At 39.0% G+C, this 23,319-nt stretch overlaps 1 protein-coding gene across 1 annotated transcript; it reads right to left on the reverse strand.

Annotated features, from left to right (window-relative positions):
• Nucleotides 1–220: 220 nt before the first annotated feature.
• Nucleotides 221–22,379, reverse strand: fam110d (family with sequence similarity 110 member D). Its single transcript, XM_015371920.1, has 2 exons — nucleotides 22,257–22,379; nucleotides 221–5,187 (listed from the first exon to the last, which is right to left on the reverse strand). Exon 2 carries the CDS (start codon nucleotides 4,497–4,499, stop codon nucleotides 3,156–3,158), a length of 1,344 nt encoding a protein of 447 aa, XP_015227406.1. The 5' UTR covers nucleotides 4,500–5,187; nucleotides 22,257–22,379; the 3' UTR covers nucleotides 221–3,155.
• Between the last annotated feature and the right edge of the window lie 940 nt (nucleotides 22,380–23,319).

Genomic DNA, 23,319 nt, shown 5'->3' on the forward strand with positions numbered 1-23,319 from the left:
ACATCAATTAAATATGATGGTGATATGGAACACACAAAAAAAAAATCACGTGAATAAAAAAATAGGGGCATTGATCATGTGAAATTCAAGGGACAGCACTAATGTGAAATGTAAAAATTACGTGTGATGTTGCTATAAAACTGGATTGTAGGCTATAATAGCTCTAAAATAAAATATAAGAGATAACAGATAAACACAACACACTTAGTTGAGCTTTTCCTTTTTATTAGCTGTGTACATCATAGACACACCCTTTTTGGAATAAAACTTTCTCTTTTATAAACATTAACTTTTCAAAAATAAATCAAAACTGTTTGAGCCACTTTGTAAACATGCAATAAAAAAAGTACATGTAAAAAGCTTTTTTTTTGAGAAATGTGTCATGCACATGACAAATCCAGGGAAAACAACCAAGCTGTATTTCTGACATGTATAAATAAACTAGGCCCATGAATTTTGGTTAGCGCTTAAACCACGAGTCCTCGCAGCCTAGCCTCCACATACTGTGACAGATTACAGCGGGATCCTCCAGGGCAGGCAATGGGAATGACCTTTTTTTTTGGAGATAAAGTGTGAAGCAGTGAGAAATGGATGAACTGAGGTAGGATCGGTGCTTATCGGTGAGAGGAGAGCCCTGTTCGGACTCCGCTGTATGCCTTCATGGGACAGCTGCATGGGTTAAACATCTGTAAACTGGCAGATGCTAAAAGGTGACTCCCTTAGACATTTGTTTAAATGGGACAAGCTGTTTGCAGAGTTGAGCAAATCATTTTGAGAGATTCCTGTTTAAAGTCCAGCCAGGATTCCCTATTAACTCAGGTTTCCCATGTTTATTATAGTTTCTAACTTAGACACATTGACATGAGACACCAGGACACTGCATAAGATTTGATGACCTTGTACTTGACCTAAATGATTAGTTTGACCTTTTCACAAGTTTAAAGAAACAAAATACTAATTATTCATCAGTCCAAGCTTGTATATTTCTTGATGCACATGTTTCTCTGAATCCAGCTCAGTCTGAAACACACTAGTGATTTTTACACTCTTTAATTTTCTCTCTCTGTCCAGTTCAGTGCAACAACACACTCCTGAGGAGTGTCTTACAAGTTTATTTGCAACGCCTGCGTTCAAGGAGTAAAAATTGTAAAAAATAACAAGAAAAAGAAACAGACTCAACTTGAACAGGTTGAAATTGGGAACACACATTTCACTTCACTCTCACAAAATCATAGAAACGTCGTAGCTTAGTGGTTTTCCATTTTGAAATACTTTGTTGAGGAAACATTGGCACCAAGAGTCACAACCTTTATGAAAGTTTCAAACATAAATACACACATTTATGTGCCTTTTTTAGGGGTTAAATTGGGAATTCAAGTCAGCTCAGAATCCAGTTCTGCCCAAAAAATACAAAGCTAAAAATATAGAGCATAATTAAACATCAATCACCCACTGATACTCACAAACTATGCTGGTTAGTTCACACTCATAAAATAGTCCCTAGGATACATAAATATAGCAACAAAATAAACAAAATGAAATGATCAGCAATTCTGCGGTTTGAGAAAAAAACAGTCTGTTTTGAGTAAAGGAAGAGTTATGTGCCCTGGAATGCTAATGACACTGATTTAAAGTTTGTGAAAACTAAAAACATTGCCAAGGCCGTTGATTTGCTGAATAGAAAAAAGTCCAACAAATATTTTACACACGATGTGGTACATGTATTAACCTTTGGGCTAATTGTCTACATGCTAACCTTTTATCTCATAATATCTTTATGATTTCCTTATTGTTGCCAATCATTATTTGCAGCGTTAATTGGAGCTTAATGTGGTTGTACTGGAATGATGTGAAATAAACTTGAACTGAATTGAGCTCCATTGGATTTTACACAAACTGGACACATTCCTCTTGTAAAATCCTTTACATGCCATTTGTTAGGATTTGGTGTGAACAGGTATAAATGAGCCAAATCAAATTAAACACGGGGTATAAATGAATATGGGGACCAAATCCAGCTAAGTATAATTTAAAGAAAAATACAGTTTTATGTTGTAAAATTGTGTGTTCTTCTGTTCATTGGTGGCTAACCGAAAATTAACTTTATATATAAAAAAATAATGAAAGTGATTTTGCTACAAAGGCTATTTGAAACTGACTTAATACTGTGATATCAGGTAACTTGATGTTTGGTTTATAAATCATTGCGGCAACATTAGATTCTTTAACTGATGAATGAAATAATGCAGCTAAATAATCCATACAGATAAATATTAGCTTCCAATGTATGTGAAAGTGAAAGGCTAAGCATTCCACAGCACACAGAGTTGAAGCTAAATTTTACAACATTAAACATTAAATCAGGCTCAGATTTTCCCATTTTAGGTAAATCAGGAAGATGATGGCTGAATCCAGTAATATAACATTAATTTCCCTAAATAAAAACCCTTTAACACCAATGACTAATAGGCCACTCATAAATAAGGAAGCAATATATTTCAAAGGCAGCATTAGAGTTCTGAACGCTCTCAGGAATGACAGCATTAAAGTTCTGACTGGTGTATTTGATAAAATAGATGGTATCATGAGAAAAGAAAATGTGGAAATATGTTGCTAGCTTTTAAAGGATTTGCCCAGGAAAGTACAGCTATGATTCCAATGGCTCTTCTAAACGGACAATGAGCTTTTGCATATCACTAGTTATTCCTGAACCACCATATGGACAACAAGGGACTTTTTCTCAAACCCACAGAAATCCCTGGGCAAGTTTGACAAAGTATGTGCGAGCAAAGTGCCAAACAGAACTTGGCTCAGTCGCACCAGCTCTGTCCAGAGGAATGGGTCAAAATTCCAGCAAATATCCAGAAGCTTTTTGAAGGATTCTCAAGACTATTACTTGTTATATAGTTTAAAGGCAGCTCTACCAACTACTAAAGAAAGAAATGTATCATTAAAGAAACTTCAACATTTTAACATTTCCTGTCCTTTTTTTTTGTTTGGTATTTGAGAATCATAATGACCTTTTCTGGTAACACTAACTTAAATTTCTAAATATTCAGTTTGATTCAATGTAGGAAATTCAAAATATATTGTGTTACTTTTTATTCAGTGTATATTTACTTCTGGTTTTTAACTTCATATCCTTTATCTCCATACTATACGGTTGATTCTTTGGGTCCTTCCTGAGCTGCATTCTTGCACCCATACAGCCACTTGATTACACGAGCATTTCTCTCAATGATGGACACACCAGTGGGGAGCTGCTCCGCCAGTTCTTCCTGAAACAGCCCATCCCCTGAGTGTCGGGAAAACTCGCTGGGTTCTGAGCCACCACAACCGTCCCCTCCTATGCTGCGCAGAGCCAATGAAAGCGTGTCTATGGAGCTGGCATTAGAAAGAAAATTTTGCCGTCCCAGACGCTCTATCATGTCCATGTCCAGTCCACAGTAATCAAAGAAATGCTCCTGCTCAGATAAGGCAACCGAACAGCGTAAACGCAGGTCTGACTTGGAGCGCTGCAGTTCTCCAAACTGCCGTCTTTGCTGCATCGGGGATGCACGCTTCCATGGATCACTCTCATCCTCGCACCTGATGTTAATAACACCACTGTTTATTTGGTGACTGGGGCTATTTATAAAACCGTTTTTTGTGTTTTCTAATGCACAGTTAAGACCTGGACTTTGGGTAGACTCTAGGTTGCGTTCTTGGTCTATCTTGCATGACTTTGGGGTCATTGGTCCTCCATCTGTAGTGTCTTTGTCATTGGTCCAAGACATTCTCGAGTCCCCATCCCGTGATGGTGGCTTCTCCTCACCTATCACCATCTTCTGAACTCTTTCTCCTCCACCACTCTTCTCTCTCATTGAACCCTGAAAGAGGCGACGTACAAAACTATATCCCTTTATCTCCAAGTTATTGTTTTCACCCAGGCTGGTGCTGTTAGGGCTTTTGCACTCTTTCTTCTGCCTGTATATTAACAGGGAGTCTGGCCTCAGCATGCGTTTGCCAGTATTCCTTCTGAGAACGGGGGCACTGTGTGGTGCTACCAGGCTGGTATTTCCAGGTGTCCTGGGGCTTGGAGGCAATACTTTACTCACATTGCTTCTGTTATGCATTTTAACATCAGCAGAAGTATGCCTGTTCTCTTTTCTAGCATCATCGTTTTCATTTTCATCTTTTGAGGTGAAGGAGTCAGAGAGGGTAGAGAATGGAGTGTTGGATGAACGCCGGGGGGGAAGACGAGGGGTCAAACTACCAGGAACAGAGATAGCTCTCCGAGGCTGCGGAGGCGGCGTGGCACATGGCACAAGCACAGGCTCTTGTTTGGTGTTGATCACCTGCTGGCTTTTGACATATTTGGCTTTGTCAGCCTCAAGCCTCTCCACAGCGCTGACAGAACGGCCATGACCCCCACCGTCAATCTGCCTGCGCAGGTAATCTGGACCCTTGTTGAGAAGCCTCAAAGGAGAGGGGGACCCAATTGGAGTAAGGGGTTTCATGTTACTTTATTGAGCTGGGAAAGACATTAAAACCCCAGCTCTTAGACTGGCTTAGAACTTCCGGCTCCCACGGTTAGCTGCTGCCGCCGCTGGTTTTAGAGAAGTTTGTAGGAGTAAGGAACTGCAGAGACTCTCATTCTTGTTTCTCACAATCTTTTTCAAAGGGTTATAAAGTGGCAATCCAAGTGACCACAAAGTCCAAGTTTGTTGCTATGTTTCTATAGATAGGTTACAGTCTCTTTGTCGGACGGTGGAGGAGCTCAGACTAATTGATATCTCTATCTAGTATTTACCCAGGCATTTGACCGGGCAGGGACAGAGAAGTGCTTTTTTTGTCAGCCAACAGTGCTCCTAAATAAGATGCTCCCTGCCCACAGCGTGGCAGAAATAGGCAGGGGTGCACTTTGAAAGGATTACTTCTTCCTCCCCCACTTTTCCCTTCTCTCCTTTCGTCTCTTAACTGCACCCTTTAGTGTTGATCTTCTTGGTGGCGGCTGCCTGGAGAAATTAGATATAACTGCCTCAAATATTTGTTTAGTGCAGATCTTCTGAAGGGATGTAGGTCAAGTCTTGTTGTTTGCCATCCGTCCTGGATGAGTTGACCTGAGGGTCATCGGCACCAAGACACTTAGTCCACTGATGGCGAAGAAGCAGCTTGTCCTCGTCCTAACCTTGGCAGTGGAGAATCCTGACAGAGACAGAGAAAAAAGGGGTATTAGTTGGACGTGCTACTCTCTAGGGCAGGCAGCAGAGACCAGATGGCAAAAACGAAAAAGGTCCCTAAAGCTCTGCTCAGCTTGAGCTTATTTAAGGCCAGAGGGGGCTGCATGAATGCAGCAGGCAGAAATATGGAGCCGACATATTTAAGCATTTAATCACCATCAGGCTTATATATAAATACAATAAAAAGAGCCCTCACAGGTCATCTGAAATACAGACTGAATTGTGATAGAAAAAAAATATAAAATAAGGAATCTGATGTCCAGACAGGATGATGGAATGTCTCCCTCTATCTTTTCTCTTTTTTTTACAGGAAGAGAGCCAGCCGCTTTCTTATTCTGTGGAGTCTTTTGTTTCAGCTATTTTTATCTTTAATATCAAGACAAACAATCTGTTTTGTTGCCAATTTATCTGCTTGTTTAAATCTTACCTTCAATGATCTGTACCAAAATAGTGTACAACTTTCAAACAGACCAGTGTAACTTGTCTAAAAAAATCCATTCTGAATACAAGAGTGAAGCTGTTGTAATTTGAACCCACTAAATGCTTCTCAAATGAAGCCTAAGTAACACGTTTCATAGTCTCTTTAGATTAACAAGCTAATAAAAGTTATATGAGAAACTTGAAACCATGCACACTACACTGTTGCACCATTGGTTACTATATATCTCACTATTATATTTCACATTAATTTTATGCTGTGTGTGCATTTGAGGGGCTAAAAAGCAGGTTGCACATGCTTATAACAGACTAGGTGCAACAGGAGGAGTATATTTAGCTAGAAAACATCCAAGCACGGTTATCATGTGTCTGCGTACATATGTGTGTGTGTGTGTCTGGATGTGCATGCAGACATGGACATTTGCATGTCCGCCTTAGTTTTGCATCTGAGTGTGTGTGTTTTTGTGTGTCTGTCAGCATGAAATACAGCAAAAATACCTTCTTATAAGTGGTATTGTCTGTCTGCAAACCAGAGCCCAAGTTCTCATGTGCCTCATGATCCGAAAAGGGAGAAAAGTGCTCATTGTTTTCTGCAGGTCAGCAGGAAGGCAGGGCTAGATCAGCTTTGGGTGTTATCAGCAGCTATTTTAGTTTTTCCTTTCCAACAAATTAAACAAAAACAGCATAGGGAAAAATTTATTTTAATTGCTATAAATCAGTCGTGGAGCCCTGGTCAGGGTCCACTATCCTGCATGATTTAGATGTATATCCGCTTTAAAACACCCAAATGATGGCCTCCTTTGACTGGTGAAGCTTTTTAATCAATAATTTATTTAAATCAGGGCTGTGGATGTATAGGGGAACCCCTAAAAAAAAACTAGAAAGTCCTTCTACAAACCACCAGACTTGTGAAATCAAATTTTCACCTGAGTTCAGGCACACACTCACCCGAAAGGATGTATCTGAAGAGCAGTAAACATAAAGCAGCAGTTGCTGCTTTAAAAAGCCAAACAAGTTTTAACCCTGGATGACTACACTGTTTATTGAATTGTTTAGTTTTATTGATTGTGCATGTTTACGTTTGCCCAGCTTGCTTGTGTGTTACCAAGCAATTGAGAGTTTTTACTTTGTATTATCCCCAAATGAGATGTGTTTTACTTGCCACCATCTCCCTCTTCCAATCTGACTTAAGGACAATCCAGTCACATTTCTTCATAGTTCCAACTGAGGTAGACCAGTGTTCAGAGCAGTGCAAGTTTGCTCAGCCTTTTGACTTCAAGATATTCTAACCATCAGACAACACAGCTTTCTGACACATATCCAGTATGTTATGGCCTTAAGGTGTTGGCACAACACTTCAGTAGAGCTTGACTCTAAAGAACTACTCAATGATGCAGGGGTTGGGCATCTTATACAACACACATCTAAATCAATCTGAGCTGCATGGAGAAAGTACAACAGGACATCTGCACACTTGCAATTGAGTGAGAAAATTTAATTGGGTTTCTAATTACAAACTGCTTTAAATAAACAACTCACTGCAAACAATAGCATCTAACGACCCAGAAGGGATAGGCGGCCTGTTGATTTGCATTTGACTTGAATTGCTCCCAGGAGGATGACCCCTTATGGGCTTAAAAACAACACCTCCTATCTGAACTCTAAAGCTTCCAGAAACAAATTAACTGGAAAAGTTTTGAAAGATATTCAGAAAAACTGAGCCAAAGTCAGACTACCTTTGATTTAGGTCTGTTGTACTTCCCATAATAAAGTATCGGGCACCGATTCACAACAAAGGCTTTTGGTTGTTCAGTTTAATAAAAATGTTTTACAAGTAATAGAATTTATTTCTCAGAACACTAAAACACTAAAATTTTATCTTATCTGGTCATAAAACTTTTCTGCTCAAATATTTCATATAAAGCCTATTGTATCTAACTGTTAGGTTTCTAACTACTCTACTCTGCAGCTACTGCTACATATCCTGGTGCTACTGAAACTGTGGAAGAATAGCTAAAAATTCCACTGTAATCTACTTCCTTCAGTCTCCACACCCGTTCTAGAGCTTGTCAAATGGCATGCCCTTAAATTACCTGAGTAATGGGGGCCCTGGCATGCTGGTTTGCTTTTCCAGATGTTGGAGCTTGGGAAAGCCAACCATTGTTTTGTCAGAGTTCCGGGAAAAATATCTCATGACAGGTGTGGCGGTAAAAGAGGAGACAGGCTTGGCATTAGACAAGACAAATGGATGGAAAAATGGGAGGAAGTCAGACTAAGGTTACAGTTCAAGTCTTTAGGGCCCAGTGTATTGATGAACTGTTTCTCCTTTGGAGCATTTAGTTCCCCATTTTAGTTTAAAACACAAAAGAACCAACAGGTATTACTAGGAGACCAATAAAACTGAAGCCCAAAGTGAGTCTGCTTTATTGAAAAGGAGTAATAGGAGAAAAGTAAAATAAAATAGAATGTAAGCAACATATTAAAGGAAAAATATCAGCATATTGCATACCTAGAAATGCTGTAGGTGTTTAAACAATAAAACAAACAGTAAATGAATTCAATTAACCCTATCTTTACCTTTAATTTCAAAATAAAGTTATTATCTTTGATATGTAAAAGGTCATGTAGGCAGTGACAGTATGGCTGACATCGGCTTCCTGTTTGAATAAATGCTAAAAAAAAGTTGTTAAAAGAATAAATAATGAAAATAGAGAAACTCCTTTTTGCATCCATTGTGTGCAATCACTGAATATGAATTCAAGGGCTTTAAGTTTCAAACTTTCACATGTAAGTACTGACTTTCTTACTGCATGTTAAAATTTTATTGTAAACTGTTACTTATTAATCACACAAACAGACAAATTATTCCCTAAAATGCTGGCGAAGTGGTGCAACAAAAACAATTGGTTTTCATGCTAACAACTGGAGGACAATGTGCCCCATTAGCTTCATTGACTGTAATGAGCCAAATTAGTACCCAGCCCAGTCTCCTGTGATCTGAAAGCTTGTGAAAAGCGTGAGACTGCTTTCCAATTTCTCTTCTGCTTCATGACCTCTTTTGTCTCCCACTGTAGGTAGTCATTAACCCCTGAGCCTTTTACTTCTACTCTCATCTCTACAAAGAACATTGCTTTAGTCTTTACTTTCATAATGTGGCCATAACTTCTTTCCATGCACTCTCCTTCTGTCTCTACCCTCTCATTTCCCTCACTTCTTGTAAACACATGCCTGACCTCTCTCTGAATCCATGTCATACTGTCACTCTCAGTATGTGAAAGACAACTTTAAAAGCATTTTTTTGAACCAGCAGGTATTGTTGGTAAGTGTTTTTATCTACAGGGACTCTGGATACGTTAACTTCTCAGGAACCTATTTCAAAATAAAACAATAATGAATATGGAGTGATGAACCAAAACAGAGATACTTCTGAAGAGGTCAACAAATATATCAGCTGATTATTCATGTGAGTAAAAGTTCGCTATGTCAGAGCTGAACTAGAAAACCTGTTTCCCTCTCCTGTTTCGCAAAACCCAAAAAACACCTCAAGCCAGCGTAAAAACACTTTTGCGAATTTTACAATTTATTCAAATTTTTCTGTTTCCAACAAGTTTTGCTGATGCAATACTTCAAAATGTGCATTACAAAATCTGATGGGAATGCACCTTCTGCCTTTCTCCACATATTACCTCATATGTGCTCGAAATGGTCTGTTTGAAAAGATGTCCCCTAATGATGTCATCAGGGGAAATAAGTTGTCCAGAGCATCATCTGCAGCATCCCACCTATCAACCTATGGGCCTTTATCTTATGTTATTCTTTGCTCCTATAGGCTATGTTTACGAACTCTGACTGGTTGTCATGGTTGAGGGTTGTGGGGGGGGGCAGCCTTCGGGAGGGCGTGGAAACCCAAAACAGCTCATCCGGAGGAGGGAAGAATGAGGAGATTTTTGGTAATGGGACCCCGTGATCATGTAAAAAATATATATGATCTGAATTCTTAATATAACTTATGTTACACCCAAGTTATTGTTCACAATAGAACAATGCTTAATCTGGTATGGGTGCCAACCAAATCCACACAGTTACATCAAATATGTGTTGATACTTCTATGAGTACTCACCTACTCTGAAGAAATAACCTTACAGGTATTATTTTTTTGTAAACAAATGTCACAAATGACCATTATTACATTGCACTCTCTTTAACTTTATCCACTGAACCTTTGACCTCAACCGATAAAACACCATTAGTAGAAATAGCGGTATTATGATACAGAGACCACATGGACCATTTTGGAGAATATCAGTGTTTTTTTTTCTCATACCAGTATTGGGCCATGCATACATACAGGTATGTTCACTAATTTATTTGTGCATTTAGCAGCCATGCCTTAGAATCACGTAAGGCGCATGCATTATGGCTCCCTCCATGGTTAATATCTTTTCATGCTTGAATTAATACTTGTGTAATGTTGGTTATCATTGTGTCATTTTTATCATGTAAATAGAGGAAGAAAGAGCAATATTGGTTCTAGAAATTTACACAAAAAAAATATTTTTCCTGGATATTCTTGAACGTATGATTATTAAATACTGCTTATTTGCTGTAGATAAGTCTTTAAGGTATTTTGTGCACAACCTGTTGTTTTGGTCAGCACTAGACTATATGGGAGTCAAGCTTACCATGCAATAGCCTAAAGATTTTACATGGTACTGTAACAAAAACAGTGAGTATTTTTTGATGGATTTTTGTATGATAAAGTATCTGATCCAGAAGACCAGAGACTTGGAAAAAAAAACATTTGGATCATCATAGCCAACACCCTGTCTCTTAATCCTTTCTCCTTAGAAAAATTGCCCTGTCCATCTCTGTCTTCCTTATCTTCCTTTCTTGTACCCTTTCTCGTAGCCCGGTACACATTAAAGGACTATCCCCACCTCCAGTGCAGTTTAAGAAAAAACAGATGTTTTTCTGATCCCACATCAAGGAACCCAGACGGCCCCAACAGAGACGTGTAAGGGGAAGGGAGCAAGGCCTTTCAATTTTATCAGCTGCATTGTTTGTGCCACGTAGAGTTATTCTGCAAGGTTAAGGCATTTTTTCAAGTGAGAAGTTGGACCAACACAGAAAATCCAGGATTCTTTTTTATTTAGAAGCCACAAGAAAACTTACTGAACATTCCCACAGGGAAACCATCTCACCGCAGAGCAAATGGGTAATAAAGGTTCAACTGGTAGGTCAGCGCTTTCAGTTGAACCATGTGAACTAAAGGACATGTACATGATTTACCAGCAAACACCAGGGATCTAAAAGACATCTTGGGATAGACACAGGTTTACATCATGCTCACATATGTGGAAGGGGAAAAATGGAGTCCAACTGGGATGTGGAGGATGTTGCACTTGCTAAAACTTAGTAAAGTAAAGTTTCAGAGGCAAAGACTAAGTTTGAACAAAGGTGTTTTTGATTCTCATCTTGAATTTGACAAGTAAAAGAGGAGAAAGGAATCTCTTATTGTAAAATTGTAAATTGATTAAAATACTGCCGTAATTGTAATATATTGGTGTACTTGGTTTCCGAGATTTCAAATCTCGGAAACCAAGTCCAGTGGGTATTTTTTGAACTTTTACGGAATGACTATGACCTGGATGACTGGGAATCTTCATCAGCAATATATTGGTGGTATATCAGTAACATTGTCCTACAAAATCCTAATTTAAATAAAATATTCACCTTGCAAATAAATTTGTTTAAATGTAATGTTATCTGATGTTTATTTGGCATGAATGATTATTTGTGGAGACACCACAATATGTGTATATAATGGGGTTTGTGTAACTGGTTGTTTTAACATTTTTAATGGTCCATCCTAACATACAATGGAATATTTAGGAGATGTTCCACCCTGCTCCAATTGAGGGGCATCCCTGATGACAAAAAAAATAAAAAATAGCATACACCGATCAATGGCTATAGACCCTTTTTTCATTAGCTAACTTTGAAGACATGATTTCAAGAAGTTAAGCACGTTGAAGAAAAAAAGGCGTTGTCTTCTGCTCCCCTAACACAGACACGCCTGCCTTTTTCTTTGCATTTTTAATAGCCAACAACAATGGTCCTCCTCCATGTTCAGAGATAAGTGTTGACCCGACTCCTCTGCCTCATTAGTCCGGGAAAGAAAAGGACAACATAGTGACAATAAAAGCTGAAGAGATGGAGCCATGGGGTACATAAGCTACTGTCCCCTCCCTCTCAGACACAAAGGCTCCATTAGCCACTGGGTCTACCACTGGGATTTATCTTCGCTCATGTGGACCAGCAGGAGGGCCACCTGGGAGGACTTAACAGACCCCCAACCTGAATAGACCTCCTCCTGAAACCGTAAAATTGACAAGATGGGCTCTTAACTCACTGCTGCTGCTCTTTTGTCATTCAGATCAAATTATCATGGTGACAGCTGAGGTTTCAGTCGACCAAACATATGTAGTCTGACATGCTGGCACTCACTAAGAGTGGTTAAAACTGAACTTCATTGGGATGAAAACAGCCAACAAAACAATCATTTCTAAACAAAACCGTAAAAAAATGTAAAATTATTCCATTAAATAGGAAAAAAACTATTCAGTTTTTAAATATTAATACCCTGACAAGCATAAGGGGTTTCAGAAATGTAATTAAGTAACTGGTGTCCTCATCAACAGCTGCTTTAAGGCAAACTCAAACCTTCAGTGCATGTTTCAGATGTAATCAATCTTAGGTTTTACAGCCAACTTTTCTGATGCTGTAACACGTAGACACTGCTTGCTCTGATAAGCTAATTGATAAAATCTCCACTTTTATTCTCGCCTTTATCACCAGGCCAAGTTTCTTTTCAGTATAAGGCTCAGGAAGGGTGTCGTTGTTGTTAATTACTGAACAAAGCTGACATATAAAGTTTAATGAGTCAGTGTTTGCTTTTCCAGCTGCAGCTTTTTTAAAGGAAAAGTCGCAGCATACAAGCTTTGCACGTCAATGCTTCCATAAAACTAAACAGCTAAATGCCACTTCTAGGAGCCGTTACGTAATTCTGAGTAGATAAAAATGAAACTGGGTGATGACCTCACTGCAAACTGCGGGCAGATAACACCATGCAATGGTGTTATCAGTTAAGTTGTTGCTTTGTTATTTTAATGTAAGACATTTTGTTACAGTTGTTTTAAAAATATGCAACATAAATAAGGTATACTTTTTCCATTATTATTTTTTTTATTTATGACTGCAAACTTGGCCTCTTTCCATGTGTTTTTAAGCCTCACGACCTTCTATCTCCCGCATAATTGATGACTGCTGCTGCAAAAGCTAAATGCTTTCAGTCAAGCAGTAATGCGAAAGCTCTCCTATCTAACATGTGAATATTAGAAAGAATATGATTTTGAAATATGAATATAGCCTGACCTCTTTAAAATTTTTAGGAAAACTAAAGTAAACTGTTTCCAAGGTTGATAAACATCTTTTCACACATCTGAATTTCATTATTTGAAATATTTCATTTCTTTTGATTGCAGAAATTATTTTTTCCTACGTACTCTTAAGCCTTAAGCTCAAATATACATTAACAAATACTGTTTCCAGCCTCCATACCCAAACTTTTCAAGAAGTCGAAACCTTTGAGGAAACAGAATTATAAATGTGTTGATTTCCACATTAGCAAACATTTAAACGATCGCAAAGGTTAAATAATATTTTATTAAAGAAAAACAGGTCAATGTGAAGCTACTTTCAGACCTTTGCCCACACAGACCAATAAAAGTCAAAGTGCTGTTTGAGAAATGTGCAGCTTTCCCTGTATGAGCTTCATAAGATATATCCACATCAGGTTAAGCAGATAAAGGCAGGATTGCGTGGTCACGATAAACCTTAAAATGTGGCACACTCCTCTTCTCTGGCTGTGGAATATTGTGTTCGTGACTTTTGCATGTGGCAAGAGGAAGAGTATGAAGAGGCGAACAAAGTGCAGCGAGGCGGAGCTAAGTTTGTACACTGTGCATCCAGATCTGGCTCACATCAAGCAGGCACGGCAGCTCTAGACAGCATTGTTTTGGAAATTACGACCACCGCCGCTGCTCCCTCCACATGCCAGCCTGGCTTATGCAGCCAACAATAAAAAAACTGTGTGATCACAGTGTGTGTGTCTACGTGTGGCGGGGTATTCGCTGTGCAGTTCAGCATAGCACAGACCTCGCCGTTCAGAAGCTGTTTATAGAGAGCAGTGCAGAGGCATAAATCTAGATGCATCTCTCAATCCGCCAGACTTTTAAATTATGAAGCTCTGTTGTCATTCATCCTCTTTGAGATCTCTGCTGGTGTGCGTCCTTCAGAGGGACAGCTCTGATGCTTTATTTCACACATTTAGTACATTTTTCACCCTCGTTGACTCCACAGAGTCCTAAAAAATGCTGCAGTGGGAGATGTAACAGAAAGCAACAAAAAAGAAGCCAAAACACAGAGAGCGGTGTTAAAGCATGCACCTGTTTCCTCCTGTCAGAGGGAGTAAAAGCAGGGAAAACATCCTCATCAAGCAGACTCACCAAAAGGACACATTTGGAGTATTATACTAAACACATGTCAGAGATGCAAGCTGTTAGAGGTTTGGCACCAACTTGTGAATGTTTGTGACAGAGCTGTTAGGGGAAAACATAAAGCTGCTCCCGTAAGGTCTCCAAACGCTGGGTCATTTGTGACTACCCTGCTAAACCCCTTCCAGGCCCTCCCAAAGTGGAACAACACTCCACCACTTTAAATGTGTCAGCATTGATTCAGAATCAGTTTAACAGAGCAGCTCTAGAGGGCATCACTAAATCAAAATGCTCAACTTTACTTTTTATTTTAAGGTTTCGTAAATAAACTTTACTGAAGAAGCAAATGGCAGTTAGTCGACCATGTTTTGTCAGGCAGAAATCCTACTTTTTAAAAGCCCATTTGGATTTCACGTCATCATTAAAGCCCTTGAAGGCTTCCTGCTTTTACATTTTTAATGTCCCTCTAAGACATTAAATATCCTTAAGTAAATAATCATGCTGTACTGCGTGAGCTTGGTTATTAATTATTAAATGTTTAACAGTGAAGAGGCCAGTACAGCTCATCTGCTGCGTCAGACATGAGTGGGAGTCATTTGATTAAATTCAACTGACACAGCTGAAAGTTTAATGCAACAGATCCATGACTATTCATTATTTTCATTAATTTTCCATCTAGCGTTAGAATCCAGAATCTCCAAATTCTACACTTTTCTTTCCTTTATTCTTTCCAAACTTTCTCCCTCTAAAACAACCCTAACCTCTCCAAGAAATGTTGAGCAAAAATTAAGGAATTACCAAGAAAATTTCAGAGAACCTCGAGAAACATCTCTTGGTTTTCCCTGCTGCCATTTACGCTCAGCAGTTACATTCACTGAAGCAGCCAGCTGTCTTTTCTCATTACCAATCAGCCGACCTGCTTTGCCTCTAACTGCACCCAAGTGCAGCCAAACGAGAACCCTCCATTTGTACCTTCTCCTCTTTTTGGTTCTGTCAGAATCTGAAAAGAGATGGAAGTACAGCAGCGCCGCATCCATGGGCTCCTCCTGTGTGAAAGGGAATGCCCAGATCTGTGCCATCATCCTCACAGAACGGAAGAAACGCACCACGGCCTGATTGATGGGATATGGCAGAGCAAGAGAGGTGCCCGGTCAGGCTGTGAACAATTACAGAGATGTGAGAGCAGCGACAAGAAGAGCTGCTCTCACAGCTGTCACCCACTCGCATGCAGGCTTTCAGGACATGAAGATCTAAGGATAAAAGACAGGCAATAACAGCAGCTGGAATCAGTGTCTAAAAAAATGAAATTGTGCAAAAATGAACCAGCAAATAAGTCTATGCTAACTTTGGAAAAGCATCAGATTTACTACTTAAATAAGAGAATCCGTGGACCAAGCAGCTACTAGTAAGGCATCAAACAAATCTGAATCAGGCCTTTATAGAGGAATGGCAAAGAGTATGCAATTATTGAAGAACACCATGATGCTTTTCAGTATCATGAAGCTTTTCATTAGATGGGACATAGAAGCCATTTAGACATGATGAAATGCTAGATGGACCCAAGACGGGTGCAGTCCCAAAGAAAAACCTTGCTATAGGCTATAGTAAAAAAAAAAAAAAACCCCGCTGGATTTTGTTTCCAAGTTTGAATTGATTTAAACTTGGAAACAAAGTCCAGTGTTTTTTTTTTTTTTTTTACTTTTTTGAAATGACTATGACCTTGATGACTGAGAATCTTCACCAGTATACAGGCTGTAGATAACATGTCTCCAATCCTGGTCATCAAGATCTACTGTCCTGCAGGTTTTAGATGCATCCAACACAGCTAGTTCAGGTGACTGAATAACCACATCAGCGAGTCATTAAGTTTCGCAAAGGCTTGGCACTTAACCATTCATTTGATTCAGCTGTGTTGGAGCAGGGATGCATCCAAAACCGGCAGGACAGTACATATTAAGGATCAGGGTTGGAGTAGAGGAATAAAATTTGCAGGACACTGTCCCTCGTGGACATGCGTGAGACTCAAAAAATGCTATTCAGTGGGTGCATCCCTCAAATCTGAATGCAAGTAAGCTAGAATGTCAGTGTGTCTAATTTCACAAAGGGTAGACATAATCTTTACTAGGATGCTGCTTTTGAAGGCACATGCATCCATGCTCTGCTAGTTGATAAAATAATAGGATTGTTTTATGGTCTCTAGCTTTCCTCAAAATGCAAACTTGAGGTATTGTTTGACTGGCTGAGAGGCTATAGTTCATGGAGTGAATATTTCAGGAATAGTTTTGAAACTGCACATCATCTAGGAATGGTGTGTTTCAGTGATAATGATCAATTACTCAGACTCAAAAAGTTAAGTTTAAACATTTGAACCAAATGTTAAGTGCAAGACATTATTATAAAATGAATTGTTGTTTCTTGGGAAAAGAAAGCCTTGCTCTTCAAATTGTTACTTAAGGAGATTGTACACCCAGATGTTTACAAAATAGAAGAAATGGCAGCTTACGGAATAAATGCTAGGTTTTAAATCTGCCTCCAAGCAGCTGTCCTTCATAACAGTGACTATTACCCCAATATATAGTGTCTGCCTAAATATATTGATGCAGATTGTAACTGAGAAGCTACAGTTGTGACTATCTATTACTCTTTTCTACCATAATCCCCTCCAAGAATTTGCTAGAAGGTTCCCACAAACGGTGGGCACAATGGCCAAAACAAGGCACAAGGTGCTGCAAATGTAAATTATATGCCTGGTGGGATTTTTTTTTTTTCAGCAAGCGTTTGAAGTTTAACACTGCCGTGAACGTCAAGTGTCTAAAACCAGCTGCTGGTCTAAAACACAGACACAAAACACACTTGGTGTACCCAGAGGGAAGATGATGTCATTAACAGGGTGCCTTTTCCCCTTTAATTAGAAACTTGAGCTTCCCACCATAACTTAGGGGTCTATACATGAAACCATCCAACAATTGGAGGGTTAAAAAAACAAACATTTAATATTTCTGTGACAAAAAAATTTGCGTTCTTCAGAAACGGAAGCCAAAATCTTATAAGTTTCTTTAACTGATAGACACAATCAACCTCTGACCTAAAAGGAGTCACAGCGTCCTGAGGTTTCTGCTTCCTCTCTAAAACAAGCACTGGTGTGGTTTAAGGAAATCAGATCAAATACTTGCTCACCATCTCAAACTGAAAGCAAGTTTAAAAACTAATAAGAAACTATTTAAATGAAAGAAATGTTTTCCATGCATCAGATCATGAAGAGATCTCTGTCATGTTAGTGTGTTGGCATTTTTAGGGGGTTATAAAATTGCATGAAGCTGGCTGTATAAAACATGAGTAATAATAACATGTTTTTGCAGGTTTTTCTTAGTATTGTATTGCATCCTTAACGTTTTTATAATCAACTGGTGCTGTAAACCAAGCCAAAAGCCATGATGATGATGTTAGGATTCCTGTCAACACCTCTGGTGAAAACTGCAGCCAACAGCTCTGCACCTCTGGCCTCTCTGCCGGAGAACAGGAGGAAATGCTGCTGTTTACTCTACAGGACTAAGGGGCAAACATATTTGTTGCTCCAAAATAAGAAAACCTGCATTTAGTCTAGGTTACTTTGCCATTTTAGTAGCATTGTTACTTCCTTACATCAGTACTTGTTATCCCTAACACTTTGTTGCATTTTATCAACCTCAAACTTCACTTCATTTTAATGGTACTTCCTGTAATTGATGAAACAAGGTAGAAAAACTAGTACATAAAAGGTTCCTTTCACTTGATGTCACTTAACAGCTGAAGGACAGGATATTGAGTAGCTGTAAATCTGCCATGTGAAAAAATGCCAGTTTTGCACTGCTCAAGGCTACCCCAAGTGTTCTAACAGATAAAATGGCTATTATCAAGTAGGCTTTCATTTGTTATGGATAAATATGTAAAATGATGATAGAATGATGCTTACTAACTGCGAGAACAGAACATTTAACTCGCGAGAACAGAAGTTCACTTGAGTTCACGTAACTTCACGCGATAACACGGCCCAAATAAAGATATTTGCGAGAGCTTGTTGCGGAGGGCTCCGGCACGCCGCAAGAATAGCTTTCTTGCGGAATTTTCTGCAGCGCCGGAGTGTCTCGGTAACCTCAGTCTTTTTAATGACTTGGAATCACTGCGGCGCCGCACCCACCGCACCGCAACGGTAAGACCGGAGTCGGTGTGAGCCTGGGGTAAGTCTTTAAGCTGGACATACACTCTATGATATTTTACATTTTTGTACTCGGCTACTGCTCAAACTCTAAGACAAAACCGCAGGGTTTAAAAGTTCACCATTTACAATGCATGTTCTTTCACTGTGTGGCCCGATGCTCTGATTCTATTTACCTGCTCCCACTGCACATCCAAAAAACCACATGTCTGACTCAGCGCCGAGAGATGGTCAGACTCATCAATCTGGAAGAAGAAGAACTCCCTTATTCCCACCTAGGGGAGTGGTGGCCTAGTGGTTAGGGCATTGCTCTTGGATCTCATATGTTCCGACTTAAAGCCCCACTCCCAACAACTGCCACTCTGGGTCCCTGAGCATGACCCTTAACCCCCACAATACTCTCCGGGCACCACACAATGGTAGCCCACTGCTCGCCAAGGGTATATGTTAAATGTGGAGAGTAAATTTCATTGCTTTGTATTTGTGACAATTTTTGACAAATAAAGCTAAATTCTATTCTTCTATTCTGTTCTTGTTTGCACATGCGCAGTGCTCAAGGTTTTGGTAAATTGGCTCGTAGACGCTTGTAGCGCTGCATCAAAAGCAGGATTTACTCACAAACACCTCAAGAGGACCGACTGAATTTCAAACATGTTTGATTTTCTTTCGACCTTACAATTCCTGATCGGGAGGTGGTCATTAGAAGCTAATCACCCCTCGTTACCCCCTGCATACTAGAAGATGCAGGACACACGATGTTTTGGCCCGAAAAGGGCAAAATACCTTACAGTGTGTGTCCGTCTTAAGTCTAATATGGCCTTAATCTTGAGTTTTTAGGCTGCCTGAGCTCTTTGGATAATGTCAGGTGGGTAGACTCTCCTCCAATGCTCAGCCTCTGTGGAAGTTTAATGATTTAATATATGAACTAATATTCACTAATGTTCAAGACCAGACTGCAACTACTGCCGACTGTGTTGCTTAGGCTGTGGACTCACCCAATAACAAAAATTGTTTGATCCCTTACAGGCTTCTATCTGCTGTTTGGTTTAGAAGGCTGTTTAAAGGAGCTGTTATTTCTATAATATCTACAGCCTTGACTGAAGTTTGGGGTTTTATCATTCGCTTTTTATGAGCTAAGGGTCACATCCACTTTGTTGTACCTTTGTCTTAAATCAGATCTAAATCCTTAAAATACTGGCTCCCTGTAACAGTTACCTTCATTGAGAGTTGAGGGTTCATTCAAATCACAAAACTAAAACCCAAGTATAATGAAGCAGATGGGAGAGGGGAACCAATAAAGTGGGTAATACAAGTGGTTTTCATTTTCTTACAATAAATACCTAAAAGGAGTGAAATGCATTTGTATTCGCTCTTAACTCTGATAAATCAAACACCAAAGCGGCCCATGGTAACAGTGGTCGAGCTGTACAGATCTAGAGCTCCAGCAGTGTTGAATTCAACAAATGCTACCTACTCTATAGAAGAATGGCAAGATGAAAAACACTTTCAGGGGAAAAAAAGAAAGCCAAAATATGCCATGTTTGCAGTTTGCAGATGACACAGAAAATATACAACATAATATTCTTATCAGCTGAGACCAAAATGCCTTCATGTAAAATTCTGTGTGATGGAAGACTACTGTACCCTACTATTCTCCAAACCATTGAAAGCAGTATGATGCTAAGGGGGGCTCCTTTAGGGAACTATGGGGAAGCTGGTTAAACTTAATAGGAATGGATTTTGCCAAATTAAGGGAACTGCTGGAGAGGAAACCTGTTAAAATAATCTGAACTAAAAAAACTCACACAACCACAGCTGCATCTGTGGTTCAGATCAATGCATATTATTCTGATAAAATAGCACTAAATCCAAATGTGTATCTGTTGTCAGTCTTTGAAGTTGATCCTCACAGACTCACCTTTAAAAATAAAAGTCACCAGATGAACAAAACTGGGAAACAAAATACATTAAAGGACTCCTAACAGGTATTAAAACAGCATGGCTCCTCTATGGCAGGCGATACGTTTCATTTTGATTATGCAATACTGCTTTATAACAGTCTATCCTATAAAATCCTCATGTGGAATACGAAGAATATATTTAGCAGGAACATGGTAAAAGTAATAAGAATATTTTTTGCAAAGTGGATCTGATTTATGGGATGCAAACACAAGTTAAGAGTTATGGGATCCAACTAAATCTGTCTCCAAACAAATTATTCTAACAAAAGCTGGAAAAATGGTGCAGCTGAAAGAAAAGGAAGAATTTACGGGTAGATCTGTCACTTAAGTTGTCAGAAAAGTGGGTTAACTCATCTGCTGAGAAATATCCCTTGATGTGTTCAAAGCCCCTCAGCAGCTGCCTTAAGGACCTCGTCTAGAGATTATTGCTGTGTCAGACTTTATTTTTACCTCAGAAGTGTCTCTCATTGCAACTAAAAGACCAAGAAAGTGAGAATAAAGCGCTGCTAGTGGAAGATCTGCATCAAATAACATTACATAAACGTTCAAAAAGGCACGTGCTCACCAATAAAAGTCTGAAAAAAATGTATTTATAAGACACGTGTGGTCTGTTTAGTCTGGCCTCTAAGTTGTTTATGCTCCTGATCCCACTTAAACCAATTCTTGACACTCATGCAAAGAGGCAGCACAGAGGAGGTTGATGTGGGTCAAGGTGTTGGTGACCCTGAGGGCATATTTAGAGTAGGTAGATTGCATAACAATTATCTGTATTTTTCTTTTGTTGTTGTTAAACTTCCAAAGTAAAACAAACTATCTTTTGTTTCAGAATTCATTTGCATTGGTTCTTTATTTGCAGTTAAATTAGCGGAACAACACTGAAGATCTGGGAAACTGAGCCTGGGTTAAATTCAGATGGATATATTTCAGGTCAAACCTACAAAGCTATAAACCTATGGCCTCATGCATCTGTATTTGCCCTAATGAGAGCACAGAGGTCAGTCAGCTATACCATTCTCCTCATACCATCCAGCTAAACTGGGCGTCAAGGTCTGCGGATTGGTTTACACTCAACCAGATAAATTGATGCACTTGTCAGCTTAAAAAAAAATCTGTTTGAATCAAATTAAAGTCCTGCTCTTTTGTTTATGGGCTATATATACAGCCAGAGAGCCATCACAGTCATTCTGACAGGAGAGACTGCTTTACAGGGCAAACACTGTGGGACTATACCATAAAGATCTCAGATAAGGCTCATAGAAGGACAAACAACTTTTTTTATGAAAGAAAAGGGCGAAAATAATATTAAATTTAAATGATAAATAACTATTTACCTTGGAATATATAATTTTAATGACAGGAGCCTGCATAGTTTACCTGATCCAACTACACTGGAAAAATGATCTAGAAATAAGTCAAATAATTCTTAAATTAAGTGTATTTACCCTTAATTTGAGCAAGTAAATTAGATACTTTCCAATGGAATTAGTGTTCTTAATCTTAAAATAAGATAATTAGATAAAATTCACTTTAAATAAGACAATGCAATTGTGTTTTCTTATTTAACATGTAAATTGTCTTGTTCCATTGGCAAGATGTCTCTTTTACCTCCTCAATCCAAGAAAAAATGCACTTATTTTAAGAAAAAAAAAGTCTTATCTAGATTTAGATTTTTTTTCCAGTGTAATGCTGTTTTGAAATAAAAGCAGGAATGTTGAAGTAATATTCCAAATCAGAATAAGAAAAAAAAAAGATCATTCAGATTCCCTGATCATTGATCAATCCATCCCATGGTCGGTTTCCTGAGCTGCGTTTCTCTAAAACCGGTCCCGATTCCCATCGGTGTCAAAGTTTGTCAACAAAACACGCGGACTAGTCCGGACTCACCTTTTTTGCTGCGCTTATCCACTGTGAACTGTTTCCCCCAGATTCAGTAAAAGTGTAGAAATCCGCGAGTGTTGGTGGCAGACCGACGGTCAGCGTGGCGCTGCGCTCTGCTGCTGCTGGAAAACTGACGGAGCGCAACAGAGGAGAGGAGAGCAGACCTCCCCTCACAGGAGGAGGGAGGGAGAGAGAGAGGGAGGACAGGTACAGAGACATGTGGAGGGAGTTTTTTGTTTGGTTGTTTTTTCCCCCAAAAAAAACATAAGGAAGAGGATTAGGGCCACAGAAAAAAAAGTTAACTGATTTTTTTTTAATTTTATTTCAGTATAATATAGGAAAAAGTCAGGATTCTGACTTTAATCTCAGAATTCTGACCTTTTTCTCTTCACAATTCTGACTTTAATCTCAACATTCTGACATTAATCTCAGAGTTCTGACTTTTTTCTGAAAATTCTGACTTTAATCTCAAAATTCTGACTTTAAGCTCAGAATTCTGACTTCAATCTCAGAATTCTGACTTTAAGTCACAATTCTGACTTTAATCTCAACATTCTGACTTTAATCTCAGAGTTCTGACTTTAATCTCATAATTCTGACTTTAAACTCAGAATTTTGACTTTTTTTCTCAGAATTCTGACTTTTTTCTCAGAATTTTGGATCTTAATGTAGATGGGAACCATGAAGGAATAGACGTGTGAGCACTCAGCTTCACTGACAAAGATGTGCGTTGTTTGAGAGGGCTAGTGACACACTGGTGGAAAATGACAGAATTAAGAGACTTTTTAAGTGCCTGAGGGGTCCTCTGTGATGCTATTTCATTAATGGAAGGGCAGAAGGTGATTAGTTTAGTCTCTAAAACAGACATGGCTACGGCTTGATGCTAACATGTTTGTTAGCTGTCAGAATTCTGAGATTAAAGTAAGAATTCTGAGAAAAAAAAAAAAAAAAAGCTGTAACTTTAACTTAACAATGTGACGCAATACAAAAGGCTGTAACTTTATAACCAGGCAGGTCTGTCTTTAATTGGATATGACAATAAAGTGCAGTTCACATTTAAAGAGGGTCG

This window comes from Cyprinodon variegatus, unplaced genomic scaffold (genome assembly GCF_000732505.1).
Source record: "Cyprinodon variegatus isolate N-32 unplaced genomic scaffold, C_variegatus-1.0 Scaffold66, whole genome shotgun sequence".
In the NCBI taxonomy this organism is placed as follows: Eukaryota; Metazoa; Chordata; class Actinopteri; order Cyprinodontiformes; family Cyprinodontidae; genus Cyprinodon; species Cyprinodon variegatus.